Raw genomic sequence first — 18356 nt, 5'->3', positions numbered from 1 at the left:
CTTGAGAGGTGTATTAATGGAACACAGATGAAGGATAGTAAATTATCAACACACTGTGACTGAGATACCAGGGGGAACCTATCAAATGACAGTATAACCAGCCAAGCAAAGAAGATTATACAGAAAGAAAAAGAATAGCAAAATACTATTAAAATAAAAAATGTCAGAAAAGTGAGAAAAAGATAATACAAATTTGCAGTAACTTGCAAGATCAAAAAAGAAAAGGAAAAAAAGCAGAAGATGTAGTGCAGGAGAGATAAATTTGGAGTGGAAGGAATAATACTAGGATGAATGGAAGAGAAACATAAGGGATTGAGAGATATAATAATAAGAAGAATTGAAAAATAAAAAGTCAGTTAAAACACAAGATAAAATCAATCAACCAACAACAGACAAACAAAACGAAACAAAACAAAAAACAAAAAAACCTCTTGTTGGTTTCTAACTGGCCTGACCAGTTCTTTTGATCTTGCTGGCTTCAGCTGGCTGAGAGACGTTTGAAATGCTTATCACTCTTCCCAGCCAAATCTCAGTAAGTCTCTCAGGTACTCTCCCCAGGGCCAATCTGACTTTCCTCTACAGGACCCCGGGTGCTCCCGAGCATGCTTGCTCTCTGGAGCTCACTGCCGCGTTCTCCCGGGCTCCGGGGTCCCCGCAGGGTTCCAGCTCTATGATCTCAGGAAGCACCTGCGACGTTTTGGGATTCACTGTGCTATCTCTGGGGTCATAAAAGGGCACACCCATCCATCAAATTTTTGAGTTTCGGGCTCTAGGAATGCACTAAGCGCCGTGTCCCTTCCGGGTTCACAGCGCAAGAATCAGGATTCCCTAAGGGGCGCACTCTTCCACGGTTCAGCACCGCAGGCTCCAGAAACCTGAGAATGCCCGTGCCCTTTCCTGGATCGGGGCTGTGATGTCTGGGTTTTCCACCCATCCACACTCCCACCAGGCTAGGGGTGCGGGGGCTCTTCCAGGCTGTCCCTGGTCGTGCCGGCTGGAGGCACTCACTTCTCCCAGGGCTCTTGGTGGGTGTTCACTGTCCCTGGGTGATTTTTTTCCCCCAGTCCAACTGGCCTCTCTGTGAATTAAAGCAACAAGGTCTCCCCTGGTGTTGCTTAATCCCTGTATTCCGGGGAAGGAGCAGCGACTTCCCCCTCCCGGGAGCCCTGGGCTTGGGGACTGCAACCCCCCTGGTCCCCGTGCTGATCCCTGGGTCTCTTTTGTCCTGAAGCAGTCTCCTTACCGTCTGGTTTTTCAATGATCACAATAAATTTTGATGTCCTGTTTTAAAAAATGTTTCGGTAACCTAGGCCACTTGCTCTGTTCCTCCACCGATCCGCGAGCTTTCCTCCTCCTCACAGAAGCCAAGAATCACATTGCCTAGAGTAAAGCTGCCATCTTCCCCCTCCAGAAAAGAGATTTTGTGAGGGTAGAGGGAGATGTAATAATAAGAGTAGGGAATAGAGACAAGACAAAATGGGAAAGAAAATAAATTTTACTTCATAACTTAAAAATAGAGGGGGAAGTTTAATAAAGTAAGAGAGGAGAAGTGTGTAGTATTAGGTTAAAACCAAAATTTAAAGAAAATATGTATATACTTGTATATCTCTAGTGAGAAAAAACCACCACCAAAACAACAAAAAAAGTATACATTTATATATAAAAAAATAATGTCCTAATTGCGGAAAAACTTCTACCACAGAGACATCAACAACTAATGAGCTAAGATTTATATAGGTGGGATTGGGAATGAGAGGGCACAAGGAAAGAGAGAAGAGCTTAAGAGATATTTAGAGGAAAGAGAAATTATTTTGAGGGGATAGAGGAATACTAAGAATATGGGATGAAAACCTAGCTAAGCCAGGTGAAAAATTAATGTTTAAAGTAAGAAAGGGAAGGGCAGGAGGAAGACAAGAATGGGGTAGGAGAGGGGAATAGTGAAATTTGAGATTCGAAATCTAAAGATAGTCACTATCTAGAAATAAGATTGAAGAACTGTAGCAACAACCACCTTATCCACTACCTATGAGCAAAGATTAATAAAGGTGGAGAGAGGACACAGGTATTTTGAGAGTAGGAAAAAGAATGTGAGATGACCAATGACAAGAAGAATGGTTTTGACAGGCTGGATGGGGAAAAAATAGTAAGAGTGCAGAATTGAAACAAGTTGTAGCAAGAGAGAAAACAAAATTGAAACAAAAATAAGAAGAAGAAAGAAGAAGGTGAAATGGGGTAAGAGAAAGGAGCAAATTATGAGAATTGAAATAAACTATAATATCATATCTGGTGACTCAATATGCACAAACTTGAAGGACAAGAAATGAATGTTAAAAAACTATGCAGGATGCCCTGGCTGGAGTAGCTCAGTGGATTGAGTACCAACCTTTGAACCAAAGGGTTACTGGTTCAGTTCCCAGTCAGATCACATGCCTGGGTTGCAGGCCAGGTCCCTAGTAGGGGGCACACTAGAGGCAACAACACATTGATGTTTATCTCCCTTTTTTTCTTCCTCCCTTCCCCTCTCTCTAAAAATGAATAAGTTAAATCTTAAAAAAAAACTATGCAGGAGAGGAAATATTGCAAATCATGGAGAAGACCACAGTGGGTTTTTTCTTGGTAGCATCTGGTATTTACCACTGATTTTTTTTCTGCTGGAACCACCTCTGGTAATGTCAGATAGTGTCCCAACTGGCCTCAGGCAGCCTGTTGGAGACTTCCAAGGATCTACTGTCTTTGGCTGTCTCCTTCAGTTGTTAATCTAGTCACTTTGCACTCAGCAGTCAGCAGTCAGGTGTAAGCACCACAGGGTGTAGTAGAGTAATTCCTGTGGGCTGGGTTACTGCTTCCTCTCAGGTTGATGCCACTCAGAGGGGGTTGCTCTAAGATGGCTCCTGCAGTATTGGGGTTGACTCAGAACCAGGATCTTAGCGGCTGTTCTCTCAGTTCTCTCCCCAAAGCCACATCTCCAGTCTCTCCTCAAGTGTCTCTAGTCCACTATGCCCACCCTTTGCCAGCGCTCAGTGTAAGTGGCTGCAAATGAAAATTTATGTGTTGGCCCTTTAAAGGCTCTCTGTGTGTCCACCTGTCTGTCCCTGCCAGAGAGAAACCCTGCTGCTTTTCACAGCTATTATCTGAGTACATTTAAGGCTCTGGTGCTCTAGGCTGGGGAGCCCAGCTTGACATTTAGGTTCCACACTTCTCAGTGGGATTCCCCCAGCTGCTGAAATACTCATCTAGCACTTCAGCTGCTGCCTGTGGGTGCCCAGCCAGCCCTCTCACATCTCGCACTACATACCAGTCATGTTTTAGCAGGGGTTTTTTTGGTTCCTTGTGTCCAAATCATTGATTTGATTCTCAGCTTCATCCACTCTACTGTTCTTTCCCTGTAAATTGTTCTTTAATTAGTGTATCCTTCATTTCTGACTGGATCTTTTTTATGCTGTTGTCCTTACTACATTCCTTGAGCATCCTTATATAACCAGTGTTTTGAACTCTGTATCTGATAAATTGCTTATCTCTTTGTTTAGTTCTTTTCTGGAGTTTTGATTTGTTCTTTCATTTGGGTCACATTTCTTTGTCTCCTCATTTTGGCTGCTTCCATGTGTTTGTTTCTTTGTATTAGGTAAAAGCTGGTATGACTCCCTGTCTTGGTAGTGTGTGCTAATGTAGTAGGTGTCCTGTAGGTTCCAGTGGCTCAGCCTCTCCTATGACCCAAGCTGGGTATTCAAGGGGTACCATTCATGTGGGCTAAGTACTCTCTCCTCTTGTAGTTGAGTCTTAATTGCTCTTGGCAGGTCAGTGGGAGGGATTTGCCCATTCCAATCAGGTGCAAGGACTGGTTGTGACCACTGACCACCGACCATCTCACTCGGAGGAGGATCAGCTATGCAGGGACAGGGTGGTGGTTCTGCGACATGGTCTGTAGTTGTCCACTGGGTGGATTGGCTCTGGGCTTTCCCAGATGTCACAAGCCAAGGTCAACACTGGGGCCATGCTGCACGTGTTGTAAAACAACCTGAGATTGCTGCTATTTGTGCTGGGTGTGGAGATTCCCAGGTGAAGCCAAGCTATGACTCTAGTCTGGCTGCTGCTAGTGCCAGGCCTGTGGTCACTTAGCAAGAGGTACAAGGCTGGGGGTGGCCCATAATTTGGGTGTTTTGGAGCCTCAGGTAAACTCAAAGGTGGGGCAAACAGTGTAAGCCACATTGATGGAGTCTCAGATATGTCTCCTGCCTGCTGGTTCTGTGGCTGTGTGGGGGTAGGTCTCAAAAAAGGCACGGTGGCTTCTGCCCTCCTCTTTTTCTGAAAGAGAGCTCTTCCTCGGTACTTGCCCTGATGCCGGACACTTCATTTCCTCCCCATATGCCACTGGTGCCCTTCAAGCTGCTATCTTGTTGCTGGAGTTGAGGAAGTTCATCTGCGCAAGTTCATCATGAGCCCTTTGATAGGAACTGCCAAGGAGTCCAATAGTTTTTGTGTTTTTTTTTCACCAACTCCAATCCCACTTGTTTCTGCAGCTAGAAATTATGGGGCTTCTCTTCCTGGCACTGTTGCCATGGGCTGGGGGGCCTGGGACACCTAACACCTGGGATATCTCTCCCAGATTTTTATTCACCAAATGTGGGTGTGGGACCCTCCCATTTCACAACTATGTGTCTCCTACTCTTCAGGAACGATGTGGTTTATTTGTTCTGTAGTTGTCAGACTTCCATTCAACTCAATATCTGATGATTCTGAGTCATCTTTGGTGTGTAGTTTAGTTTTAATTTTGATGTGTTTCAGCAAGGAGGTGAATTGTGTTTACCTATGTCACCATCTTGACCGGAAGTCCCGATTTCTGACTGTTCTGAATGATGGTTATTTTATAGTTTCGTTTTAATTTTGATGGAGTGTTATGAGGAGGTGGCTGGTAATTTGTTTACCTATGCCACCATCTTGACAGGAAGTCCCTCTTTTTTTCTGTATTTTTAAAAAATACTTATTGGAGTATAATATACATACAGAAAATTGCCTATATTATAAGTTAGCAGCTCAATGAATTTTTATAAACTAAAAACATTTGTGCAAATATCACCCACATCAAGAAATAGGGAGCCTAACTTGTAAAAGCATTCCTTCAGAAAACTCATTTTTATATAATTTGGTGGAAGCCTTACTCTGCCTTGAGTCAGATATGGTAGTTAGCTATTTGCTAGAAAGGCATTTGTGAGGTCCTAGACACATATGAGTTTTTCCTTTCTAGATGTGATTAATAGAGAATGTCAGATTTTCTATGCTGTTGGTGCCTAGGCAAGTGATTGTGTGAGACTTATTTCATACCCAGCATGTTAAATAGTGTTACTAATGTTTATATTTTAAGGGTGTGAAATAATGAGAGAGAAACATTGATCAGTTGCCTCTCATATGTGTGCCAACTGGGGACCTAATCTGCAACCTAGGCCCTGACTGGGAATCCAAGCGGCAAACCTTTTGCTTTGCAGGACTACTCTCAACCAACTGAACCACACTGGTTACGACAAAATAATGAGTTGTTCTCATTATTTTTTTACATGAAAGTTATTATATTTTGTGTCAAATATGGCAGATGTGGTCATAATATATATTCATTCCTTTAAAAAAGAATTCCTTATCTAAGTTCATTCTTCTTACCAGTATGTTTGGAGTCTTTCTGAATCTTTTGCTAAGTAGAGGAGAGGCAGTATGAACTGTCATACTTTAGACGTTAAACTTTAGAGTCATGACTACCAAAATGCAAGTTTGCTTTTTAAAAGTCTGCTTTTAAAAAGTTACCTTCTCTAGTTCCATTAAATGATTTATTTTTCAGTTTCCTAACATCTAGAGCAATTGTTGGCATATTTTTTTCTTGAAGGACTAGGTTGGCTTGAGGGCCATACTGTCTCTGTCACAACTACTCACTCTACTGGTGTAGTGAAAGCAGCTTGCTGTATAGACAGTACAGTGTGTAAAGGAGTAAGTGTGGCTGTGTTCCAATAAAATTGATTTACAAAAGCAGATTTGTTGATTCCTGATCTAGAATAAAACCTCAACAAATGGACACTCAAAATGAAATGGTATAAGGAAACCAATCATTTAGTAGTTTAAGTAACAGATTTATTGATTGTGTGCTATTTGCCAAACCCAGAGCTAAATGGTAAATTAAATTATCGTATTATATTCACTTATTGGAATATTAAGATCATTGGAAATGATATTTTGAACACCAAGCAACATGGGAACATGCTTTTAAGTGGGAATTCAGGCTTAAAGTTTTAAGTTTGTATGTTAATAAATATGGACTAATAGGAGTTTATGAATTTTTTGTTAGGTAGAAGTTTTTCTGTTTTTCAAACTGCAGTGTTTTGTATTTTAAAAATAAATTTTAAAATGACATCACAGGATACCAATTAAAACTTGTTTTTTGTCTCCCTGGCTGGTGTGGCTCTGGACTGAGCATCAGCTTGCAAACCAAAGGGTCACTGGTTCGATTCGCAATCAGAGCATATGCCTGGATTGCAGGCCAGGTTCCCCAGTTGGGAACGTGAAGAGGAAACCACACATTGATGTTTCTCTCCCTCTGTTTCTCCCTCCCTTCTCCTCTGTCCAAAAATAAATAAATAAAATCTTTAAAAAACTTTTTATCACTACTGTGTAATATGAAAAAGAGAAGCTTTAAAATATTTTCCAATGATGTCCTGAAACCTTTTCACTTAATCAGGATAAAATTGACATTTGAGGATAATTTGTTGCTGTTGTGTTCAACATATATTATTTCTTTCTTTTTAAAAGGTTTTTCTCTTTTAACAGTGCCCTTATGTCTGCCATTTCCTGTATTTACTTACTAAAAAAGAGAATGGTGAGTATTTTTATTCCAGTTATATTACATTCACTGTGTTGAACTAGCATTTGTATTGGCCTTTATAAAGTTAACTATTAGCATTAGTTCTATGACAGAATTTTGTGGGAATTGCTTTTTAGTACTTTTATCTAAGTATTTGCTTAATGGCTTAACTAAGGTGTTTATATTCTTAAAGTGTAGTAAGAAGCAGGTGTATGAGCCACATCCATAGTACTTTTTTTTTTTTTTTACCTTTTCTAGTCAAACCATTTCGTGTGAGAAAACTGCTTGATCTTCAGGTGAAAATGGTGAGTACCACAAAGACCCAGAACTAGCCAGTGTACTCTGTGATAAGTATTGAGCTAGGCTTCAGAGATAGAAAATGGAATGAGTCATTACCTTCAAGGCACTTGTTGTCTAGGCAACTCAGTCAACAAAATTAAACCGAATCAAACTGTGGTCAAGGAGGAGTGGTGATCCTTGAGAGACCTTTTAAGGCAGGGGTGTCAAACTCATTTTCACCAGGGGCCACATCAGCTTTGTGGTTGCCTTCAAAATAAAGTGACCAGTACTTTATTTTATTAAAATAAAGCGACCAGTTTATTTTTGGGTGTGGGTGTGATCTAGGAAAGTATTCTCTTATGGATACTCACACTTCAGTATATCCCCCGGACCATTATCTCTTGTCCTTATAGCTGTCTTGCATTGTTATTTCCACTATAACTGTCAGGTAAGAGATGTTTGTGAAGCTTTGGGTACAAAGCAACGGGTAGTTGTAGTGCCTATGCCTAACTCCTGAAACCTTCATGACCCACCTGAAAACATTCAGATTTAATGAAAAACACAAACACATGTGCACATTTGTGCTTCTCCAGTATGAGGTTTCCTGTTGGTACAATTCAATTATCTTCTTTTATAGCTTCCTGTTTTGGTTCTATGGATACAGCATTTTCTCTTAGCTCTGAGAAGAAATTAATAATAATGTTTTTGTCCAAGTTGAATTTTACTTCACATTAATAAAAATTGTGAAAATGATGTGCTTTTTTGCATGTTAACAGCAAGACAGTTTAATAGAATAAGAAAATTCTTACCATAAATAAGATCTTGCTGATTTGTATTAAGTGGAACAAAAACTGTATGTTCAAGTGTATGATTTTATACATGATTGTGTAAAAATTTTAAACCCATAGTTTTTTGATCCATTCATTTACTGAAAGGCAGATAACTGTACTTGAACAACAATAAAATAATTTTAAAAAATTTATACCCAAACATTAATTATATGGCTTTATTATCAACATTCTGTATAGTACATTACTAAATTATTCCATTATCAATGTTCATTTACAAAGATGCATTCATAAATTGCTTTGATTAGCTGGATTTTGGTGAATTTGTTCAAATCCAATAATGTCAAGCCAAGAAGACATAGCCATGCTCACATGTAACCTAACATATAGAATGGTAATAGCCATAATGAGCACATGTTAACAAATGCTTGGATTTGTGAATTTCAGGTACCTGTAAAGGCATGTATCCCTTCTGTACCTTCCATGCATCATTAACTCATGATCCATGGAGGAAACAAAACACAGAAATTGTCCTTCTGTTGGCAAACATGGATGGTGGGAAGCAGAGCAAGCATGTCATTATTTTACAAGTGCTAGGGCCTGCTGAGAGCAATCTTTGCAACAGGAAGGAGGGGGAGTTCAGTCTATCTTAAGGGCTGGTGAGGGTGGTTTCTGGGACTCTCTTTCTACCAGGCACAAGCCTGTGTGACTTGGGCTATGATTTTTTTTTCTGTTCTCAGATTTGTCTCTGTAACCTCAAGAGTTCCTTTCTTTAGTTTATTTCATGGTAGAGGCTTCTTTCTAATGCCTGGTAAACTTTTTTGTCCATATTTAATTGTAAAGCACTAAAATGGTGATTGGAAACTGGTGTGTGTGTGTTAAGGACTTGTTCATTGGAGGATCTTGATGTATCTTTCATTGGGGGACCCCCCTGCAATGACTGCGTCACTTTTCCCAGAGAAGAATTATGTCTCCTGCCTAGAGGTTGTATTAGTTAGGCTTCTCTAGAGAAACAAAACCAATAGGTGGTGTGTATATGTGTGTGTTTGTGTGTTTATTTATTTTAAGAAATCGGCTCACACGATTACAGATGCCAGCGAGTACAGAATCTTCAGGGTGGGCCTGACTCAGTAGAGCTGCTATTCTAGTTTGAGTCCAAAGGCAGTCTATTATAGAGTCAGGAAGAACTGGTGTTGCAGTTGCAGTCTGAAGGCATTCTGCTGGAGAATTCTCTCTTGCTTCCAGGAGGCTCATCTTTTTGTTCTATATAGGCTTTCACCTGATTGAATGAGACCCACCTACATTATGGAGGGCAATCTTATTTACTCAAAGCTTATTAAGAGTAGATCATCCAAAACACCTTCACAGAAACACCCAGAATAATGTTTGATCAAATACTTGGGCACCCCATGGTCCAACCAAGTGGGACCATCACAAGGATAGGAACCTGGCTATTAAGACTGGGACATAAGCAGTGTAAAGGGGTGGAGAGAAGTCCTGGTACACCCTACCACAGTTGTGCCTGCTGTCTAAGTCCAGCTTTATCTTCAGAGAGTAACACCCTCATGTTTGCTTATAAGTGCAGTGAAGGAATTTGTAGTTGTAACTGCTTCTTATGTAGGCTTTCAAATGATCTTCCTGTTTTTTGCCACTCTTGCAGCTCCACTTTTCAGAGGTATCTGGTTCTGCAAATTCCTGAGCCTTTCTGGGAGTTCTCAAGCATGAATATGCTGCTTTTGAGGCTTTTTCCTATTGCTGCTTTAGGCTTCGTTTTCTCTATTCTGCTAAGCTGATCACTATTTGTTCATCTTCATTCTAGGTTCCAAAATCTTTTTGAGATCTCTCATTTGCTTTTGTCTCATCTCTCTTTCACCTTGAACTTGTGTCTATGCCTTCCTCATTTCTTTACTTTTTAGTGGGGCTTTAGGAGGACTCAGAGTTAAACATGTAATATGTTTAGTATACCATGTTTAACATTTTACAAAAATAATTGACTTTTAATAAAAGGTTTATTGAAACAATTCACATACCATACAACTCACCCATTTTTAAGTGTATAGTCATGGAGCTATGGAAAGTCTCCTTTTAAAAAAAAAAGGTGTTCACTTTGTAACAACAAAGACAGTTTCAGTTAAGTAGGCAATAAATTCTAAAGTTCTCTCCACTAAGTATTTGCTCTATCAAAAAAACATTTCAACTGAAAGCAAACACTTTGATACAAATTGATATGAGTACAGAGACCAGAAGATGCTTCTGCATAGATAAATTAGGCCATTTTGGTTTTCTTAAAATAAATTTAATTTTAGAGAAGCTGTTATAAAACAGGGGCACTATATTTCTAAGCCCTGTTTTCTACCTTCCTTATTTTGTATGGTATTTGATTCAACAAAAGTGTAATGTAACAAAACAATTGGGTTACTTCCTTGGAATTCATTTTAGTGGTATGCTTTCTCTAGATAGCCAGATATATCAAACACAAGTATCCAGTAGTAATGACTTCTGTCATTGTAAAAGTAATGCTTTTCTTAAGACTTGTCTCAGTTATGGGAAGCAGCTTGGCTACCACATACCAATTGTTAGATTTCCTAATCCATTTTTAAGGAATTATGATAACGATAGATTAATATTTCCTTTGCTCTATTTTCCTGGCTTCCCATTTTGACTTCCTGCATTTCTGTTCAAATTAAGAATGAGTAGCCCTGACTGGTGTGGCTCAGTGAGTTGAGCATCTTCCTGTGAACCAAAAGGTCACCAGTTCAATTCCCTGTCAGGGCACATGCCTGGGTTGTGGGCCAGATCCCTGGTTGGGAGTGTGCAAGAGGCAACTGGTTGATGTTTCTCTTCCTCTCTTTCTCCCTCCCTTCCTCCTTCTATAAAAATAAATTTGAAAATCTTAAAAAAAAAGACTGAGTGAACTTTGAGTCCTGAATATGCTCCAAGTGAGAGTAAGCTATGCTAGCAGGTATCACTGGTAAGCTTAAGGCATGGGTAAATAAAAGAGAGAAAATATGAGCCCTGGCTGGTGTAGCTCAGTGGATTGAGCGCGGGCTGGGAACCAAAGTGTCCCAGGTTCGATTCCCAGTCAGGGTACATGCCTTGGTTGCAGGCCATAACCCCCAGCAACTGCACATTGATCTCTCTCTCTCTCTCTCTCTCTCTCTCTCTCTCTCTCTCTCTCTCTCTCTCTCTCTCTCCCCTCCCTTCCCTCTCTAAAAATAAATAAATAAAATCTTTAAAAAAGAGAGAGAAAATATAAGGAAGAATTTAAATAGGGAGAAAGCTCATAAAAGAGAAGATAAGTTGGCGAAGGTTGTTTTATGATAGTTGGTGGAAATGCCTGGTTATTTATTCCTTGATTTTCTGTAGCATCTTCCCATAGAGATATTGCATAGTAAAATTTGGGTCTGAATATGTGTTTAGTTTGTTTATTCTGTTGTTATTCTTTTTTCTTATTGACCACAGAATTGAAAATTGAAAACTCTCATTTTTATTTCAGGGAATGCAGCCTTATCTCCATGCTTTATTGTCACTGTATAAGTTCTTTGTTCCCACTTTGATTTCTATATCTTTGCCTATAAAGAAGAAGGTAAGTGATTGAGGAGTGATCAGTTATATTGAGATTGAAATATGTTATTTTTTTATTAATTTACCAATTTGGACTGAACTGTTTATAGCATACTGTTTTAAGATCTAGTATTGTGGTACTGTTTCTGGGAAGTTTTTTTTTAGGGGTGGGCACTTTATTTTGATTCCATTTAATGTATTTAATAGATTCTTAATAGATTAAAAAATCTTTAAATGGATTTGCATGGGTGCAAAGTATTTTATAATCAATATACTTTCAATTAGTGAGTTTTAGATTTTATGTTGCTTCAACTTATAGGTACCTACTCTCATGTACTTTACATCCAAATTTATAGATATATTTTAAGAATTCAGAGAACCTGTGGAAGACAGCTCTAGTTGCTGTGAGGCAAAGGAATCAGGGACTTTCTCCAGAACCTCTAAAGCTGATGATAGGTCCAGCCAATGTGCGTCCTGGAAAGAGAGTAAGTATCTAAAACCTCAGATGACTTTGTGATGACTTCTTTTATTAAATCCAAACAATAACCATTTATATGTTGGAAGAGATTATAGATATTTAAATATGGTTTTATCACCTAAGAGTCTATGCAACCCACATTCAGACTTCATTCATTGAGCTACCTTAGCAACTTCTTTTATATTTACAGTTTGTAGCCTGTTTAGTCCATTGATAGATTATTTTATTGTCTTTCTCCTTTAGAAATGGAATTCTCACTCACTTATACCAGTGCTAAGTTCCAGTAGCCACAGCAAAGAATATGGAAAAAAAGGAATGTGTCTTTCTGATTATCTCTGTAGCAATACACCATTTCCAGTAGAACAGCTTAAAAGCTTCCTTCAACTCTTACAGAACATTCATTGCTTAGAGGTATGTGACTGAACCATGTGCTGATTTGCATTTTCCATTTGCTTTTCATGGCCTTTCTTTCTGTTATATATTTCCTATCTGATGATTTGCTTGTTGCTATAACCTACGTTTTACATACTTAAGTTAATTGTTCTGTCTTTGCAGCTGCCTTCTCAGATGGGTGCAGTGGTGAACAATTCTTTGCTACTTCACTATATTAACTGTGTCAGAGATGAATCAGTCTTACTGAGGCTATATCATTGGTTGAATCAAACATTACAAGAAGGTAAAAACTGGTACTTAAAAGTTGGATGATTAAGGAAGGAACAACAGAGTTTATAAATGGGTTCCTTTTATAAGGGTGCCAAATTTTAGACAGGAGGAGATATAATTATTGCTTGGATAATAATCATAAAATTACAACAATGCTTCTATTGTTGCAATTATAAATGCAGTAAGAAAGGAGGTATGTTGGAAAGGAAATACTGCTGGATGGCCACCAAAACTTATTGGGTGGCTCCACTTTGATGATCCTCACAATCCAAGGCTTTTTCATCTTTCTATGTCCAGCCATTAAGCCACAGATTCTACAGATCAGTGCTAACCAAACTCAGGAGACTGTTGTATAAGCCAGAATGTCACCTTATTATTTCATACCAGAAGTGATTCTGGTGACCAAAATTGTTCATGTCTCTCAACTAGAGTATCTCTTCTTTGCTATGAGTATATATGGGAGCGAAATGAGTCATTAGATGATTTCTTAATTATAGAATTGAAGGAAAGGGCAGTGAGCAAGTTTTTCATCCAGGCCATAGTAAATCTTGATCATTTCATTCCTTCACGGAGTCAATTTCTCTAAAGATAGTGTTTTGTTCACCAGATTGTTTTTTTCCTGAATGAGCAATTCCTGACTCTTGGAGTGTTTAAAAATCAGTTTTAGTCAATTCCATATTAACTCTCCTTTTTCTGCTTGAGGTTTGTGTGTGTGTGTGTGTGTGTGTGTGTGTGTGTGTGTGTGTGTGTGTTTGTAGGATATGATACAGTTTATTGGATTTCCACTTACTGAAGTCCTACCACTCTTAGATTTCCCCAGGTCACCCTAATTGAAGTTTAGGGCATTCATAAATTTAAATTCATATATTTCTAGTTCTTGGATCACTGTGTGACATAAAGCTGTTCACATTGATTATATGTAAATTTTAGCAGTTTATTTTTTTCACTATAAGCTTTCCCCCTATATTACCAGGTTTTTGAGGACCATCTCACTATCACCTCCACATACTTATTGCAGTCTGTAATGTGAGTTGGCTAGGGTGTAAGAGACTCATGGCTTATTTATATTTATTTGTCACGCATTTGTTACTTTACAGTTATAATAATTATGTTTTATGTAGTTTTTATTGCCATGCTGCCAGATGTTTATGTTTAATATTTGTGCTCCAGAATGTATTTGGTACAAGGTGAATAATTATGAATGTGGAAAAGAATTTACCAGCTTCCTGGACACTATCATCAAGGCAGAGTGCTTCTTACAAGTAAGAGTCCACTTGTGCACACTCCACCACTTCTTAATAAAATTTATTTGGTTATCCATTGAAAACCTTTTCTTCAGTGTTTGACATCTTTTGTAAACCATATTTGCTCAATTCAAAACTCATAAGTAGAGCTGAATTGAGTTGACGTTTGTCTCGGTATGGTTGGATTTGAAGAAAGTTATTTGTTAAATTATGCAAATAAGAGAGAATGGCCTGTAATTTAAAAGAACAAACTGAAGATGTAAATGGATGTGTTCAATTAATTAATTAGCCAGTTATGATCAACCTCATGGGGTCACTATTTATGTTCTTATAATCAACAAACATTTTTTAAATGTTGAGATGTTCCAGCCAATTAATTATTTGGCCTGGATAACCCTGAGTTGTACTTGAAGCTGCAACTCAGATATCAGCTCTATGAGGAAGCTTTTACCTAGCACCCCAGTATGGGTTAAATGCTTGTTCGGTGTGCCCCCTTAGCTCTGTTGTGGTTACCTGTATCATAACTTTCAGCATCTATTTTTCTGCATATTATGAGCTCCTGGTGGGTTGGAACCATGTCTAAATTTTCTTCCTGTACAGGTGTTCAGCTTGGTACCTGGTACAAAAGAGATGTTCAATAAATGTTTGCTGAATAAATCTTTAGGATTGGGTGTGAAACTGTTGAATTGGAAATTGGGTGTGGATGATACTGTTGCGGAGAAAGGGATAATTTTAAGTTGACTTTTTAGGTTTCCTGCTTGGGAGGATGATGATGGCATTCAATGAGAAAGGGAGTATAGGAGAAGCAGGCTTGGAAGGAAAGATAAATTTGATTTAAAAGATGCCTGTGGGACATCTGAGAGGTCATTAGTAGTAGACAGTTAAATAAGGCTTCCAGAGTGCAGGAATGAGAATTGGGCTTGAGATGCAGATTAGGACTCATGATATAGATTGTGGTTTTAGCTGTTATGGATGAGATTGTCCCGAGAATTGATGTTGTTAAAGGAAGGTCTGGAATAGAGTTCTGATGCACACCACTCTTAAGGCTCAGGGCAACAAAGGACAAAAGGAAAGCCTTATCCTCCTTTGGTGGAAATGTAAACAGCATAGACACTCAGTCCAGGTGGAACTGCCTAGAGTTTGGATTTGATTTATGGCCTCTAATGAAATTCCACTCTTATTATATAGCATTGTATACATTTTGTTGACTTTTCATATGACTGCATGTACTCCAAACTAATACATTTTTATCTGTCTTTAAAACTACTTCATAAGTTGACTTTTTGCCATTTTCCAATTGATGAAGTTTATGGTATTTGAAAGCTATGTTGATTAAAGATGGTAATACATCCAAATATTAATCATCTGAGCCTTATTATGGGGAAGTCTTATACCTAACAGAAGGATTTTAATTATATCGATGACAAAATTAGTCTAAGAGTAAAACTGCTGTATCACAGAATAAACTGGTTGTTTAGAGAGCAGTTAAGACTAAAGAGTTCCATAAAAGGTTTTGTAATGAACTTGTGTTACAGGAAGGGTTTTATTCTTGTGAAGCATTCCTGTATAAGAGCCTTCCTCTCTGGGATGGCTTCTGTTGTCGAACACAGTTCCTTCAACTTGTGAGCTGGATTCCCTTTACTAGCTTCTCTGGTATGTATCATGAAAATTTGGGGTAATATGTAATTCAATGTATTAATTAAAAGGCTTCTGAATAATCTTTTTTTTAATTCCTAGAGGTGAAACCATTTATTTTTGACTGCCTGGCACAGCTCTTCTTTACATCAACCATTTATTTCAAGGTAAAAGAAAAAAACTATCTTGCTTACATTCAGTATGGAATATTATCCTATGGCCAGTGGTACATGATTCCAAACCCACATTATGTCATGGTTTTCTAATAGGATTCTGTTGGACTTGAGGTACTGCATCCCTGAAATCAAAGTTAATGCATAGTTTTCTGTTTTTAATGGTTTTGTTGTATGTAGTTTTCTTAAACTGTTTCCTCTTGTAGCAGATGACAAAGTGAATAAACAGATTGCAAATGAGTATTAGGAAAAACAAAGCGGAAAATACTTAAGCATATTTAGTTCGATTGTTGTGGTTGATATATTTGTGGATACACTTATTCATTTCACCATTATTTATTAACCACCCACTATGTGGTAGACACCCTTTTTGACCTTGGGAACACAGTAATGACCAAAGAAAACAAAACTCCCCCTGACACTCATACTATATATTTAATACAGTTGTAGTTGTTTTCTGCTAATAAAATTATGCCAACCTTATATGATAAATTATGTTACTATTTTGGGGCATTTTCCAAAAAAACCCACTGTGGCTTCCAGTAGTTCTACTAGAGTTTGAGAGCCACTTTCTTATAGAATGGTTATTCCTATTCCAAAAGAGTGATAGTATAACTAATGTTTCCTTTATAATTTTTCTTCAGCTTAAATCACCTATTGTTGGCCACATTTTCAGGAAAAAATATGTTGTCCTGGAGTTTGTTGTAATCAAATGGCATTTTAAAATTACCTGTCACATTAGCTTGCACTTGACGTTATGTGTGATTTTCTACTAGGCCAGTAACATTCATATGACAATATATCCCACTTCTTCCAGCTAATATAGTTTCAGGATTTAATTTTACAGATGCTGTGATTCTCTTCTGATCTAATTTGGTTATCCTTATTTCTTCTCTTATTCCATCAGTCTAGAGAGCTACTTATCTATAAATATTAGGTTGAACCATGTGAAATTGCCATTTTTGTAGCTAAGGGATGTTTGACAATTAGCAATCTTATATGTCCAGCCTAATAAGTAAATATACATTTATATACACACTCATACATATGTATTTATATTTGAGAGTGGGAGGTGGGGAGAGGAAGGGTTGGAAAAAAGGAAATTTCTTTTTCTTAGACAGTAAGCCAAGGACAGAATTTGAGACTACTCATTATTTAATTCTCAGCTGAAAAGGAGAGTCTATGAAGGAACATTTTCAAGAAGCACTAAAATGTAATGTCATTAACCAATGTTACTCAAATGAATTTAATTTTTAAAAAGTATAAAAAGAACCAGGACAGCAGTAGTACCAAGGAAACAATAAGGATATCAAGGAGAAAAATACTATTGCTATATACCCAAGGAAGGACCAGAAAGATAAGGACCAAAAACTTTTCTTTTGCAATTGAAAATGCAGAGATTTTAGCTGCTCTTATGAACAGTTTCATGGGAGTGTGGTAGAGGCCAGATTGTGGAAGTTGAGGAGTCAATGAGAAGTGAAGATAAGTCAATGAGTATAGACTGTGTTTCAAAAAGTTTAGCTAAAAAGATGAGGTAGAGAGATAGCTATATGGGACTTTGAATCAAGGGAAGATTGTGGGTATTTTTGTCTTTTGTTTTTGTCTCCAGAATGTTAGAAACCTGAGCATGTTTATAGAAGGAACCAGTTGAGAAGAGGGAGAGTTTGAAAATGGAGGAAGGATGGGGAATAAATGGTGGTGCAAGGTTTCAGAGGATACAGGAAGGTACTGGTTTAAGAGTAGATAGAGGGATTTGCCTGAATGGATTTTGACGAGTCGGCAGATACCACTATTCTCTAAGCCCAGGGACAAGGATTTACAGATAGGAGGGTTTACCCTCATGTATATTTGTACAGCTGGAAGAAAGAGCAAGAAATTGAAATACTTTGTGTCTAAAAATGTTAAATTTCTCAAAATAAGAAGTGAGTTGTATAGGTCAGAAATGAATAGGGGGTTAACAAAGGTACTATGTGCCTATAACAGCCACCAAGAAAAATAGGAGACAGAACCAATTGAAGACAGATGAAAGGGTTATTAAGATTCATTTAGGGCCCAAATGAAGTTGGAAACCATAAATTTGGAGTGGTGCCAATCTGTATAGTTGTGTGTTTTCCTTCAGCTCAGATGTAAGAGCAAAGTGAGTTATGAGGCTGAATCAATTAGGGTTTTGTTAGTAGGTATAGTGAATGGTATTTGTGATAGATAAGTTTGATAGATAGATAGAGATAGAGATAGAGTAGATAGGTAGGTGAGGCCAGGAATAGGCTGAAAAAACTGAAAAGTGACAATAAAAATGAATAATCAGGGGATTGAATGCCTCTGAAGTTAAAGAGCAAGAATAACTAGTTGGAGTTGAGGGCATGAGAAAGCTGGAAAAAATAGGAGGTCGTAACAAAGAAAAGATAATAGTAGATTTTGGTAGTGGTTCTACTTACATTATGATAAAGTTTAGTGTGTGGGTGTGTAACTAAGGTAGATTGAAGGTGAAGGTTATTTGGTTTGAGGTCAAAGAACTGTGAAGCTGAATGAAGTATTGGGTAGAACATCTTCATGGACGCTGACATAACTGAGGTGTTGATGCCAGGACTTGAGGCAGAGAGTACCAAGGTTTTCAATGAATGTAGATGATTTTCCAGCAGGTAGATAGCAGAGATATGGAAAGACAAACAGTAAAAGTTAGTATAGTTGGATAGT

General features: G+C 38.1%; 1 protein-coding gene across 1 annotated transcript in view; it reads left to right on the top strand.

Moving 5' to 3' along the window:
- Nucleotides 1-18356, top strand: part of CENPI (centromere protein I) — an 83003-nt gene that overhangs the window by 30391 nt on the left and 34256 nt on the right. Inside the window, exons 6-14 of the mRNA XM_045817675.1 lie at nt 6805-6853; nt 7097-7143; nt 11402-11491; nt 11826-11954; nt 12191-12358; nt 12503-12623; nt 13781-13872; nt 15390-15507; nt 15592-15656. Of these exons, the coding sequence (XP_045673631.1) occupies nt 6805-6853; nt 7097-7143; nt 11402-11491; nt 11826-11954; nt 12191-12358; nt 12503-12623; nt 13781-13872; nt 15390-15507; nt 15592-15656 (879 nt within the window). The remainder of the gene's footprint in view (nt 1-6804; nt 6854-7096; nt 7144-11401; nt 11492-11825; nt 11955-12190; nt 12359-12502; nt 12624-13780; nt 13873-15389; nt 15508-15591; nt 15657-18356) is intronic.

The sequence above is a fragment of the Phyllostomus hastatus genome, unplaced genomic scaffold (assembly GCF_019186645.2).
Source record: "Phyllostomus hastatus isolate PE091 unplaced genomic scaffold, TTU_PhHast_1.1 phas_scaffold_28, whole genome shotgun sequence".
Lineage (NCBI taxonomy): Eukaryota > Metazoa > Chordata > Mammalia > Chiroptera > Phyllostomidae > Phyllostomus > Phyllostomus hastatus.
The sequence above is the reverse complement of the archived record's forward strand: the minus strand, read 5'-3'. Positions and strand labels throughout refer to the sequence as shown.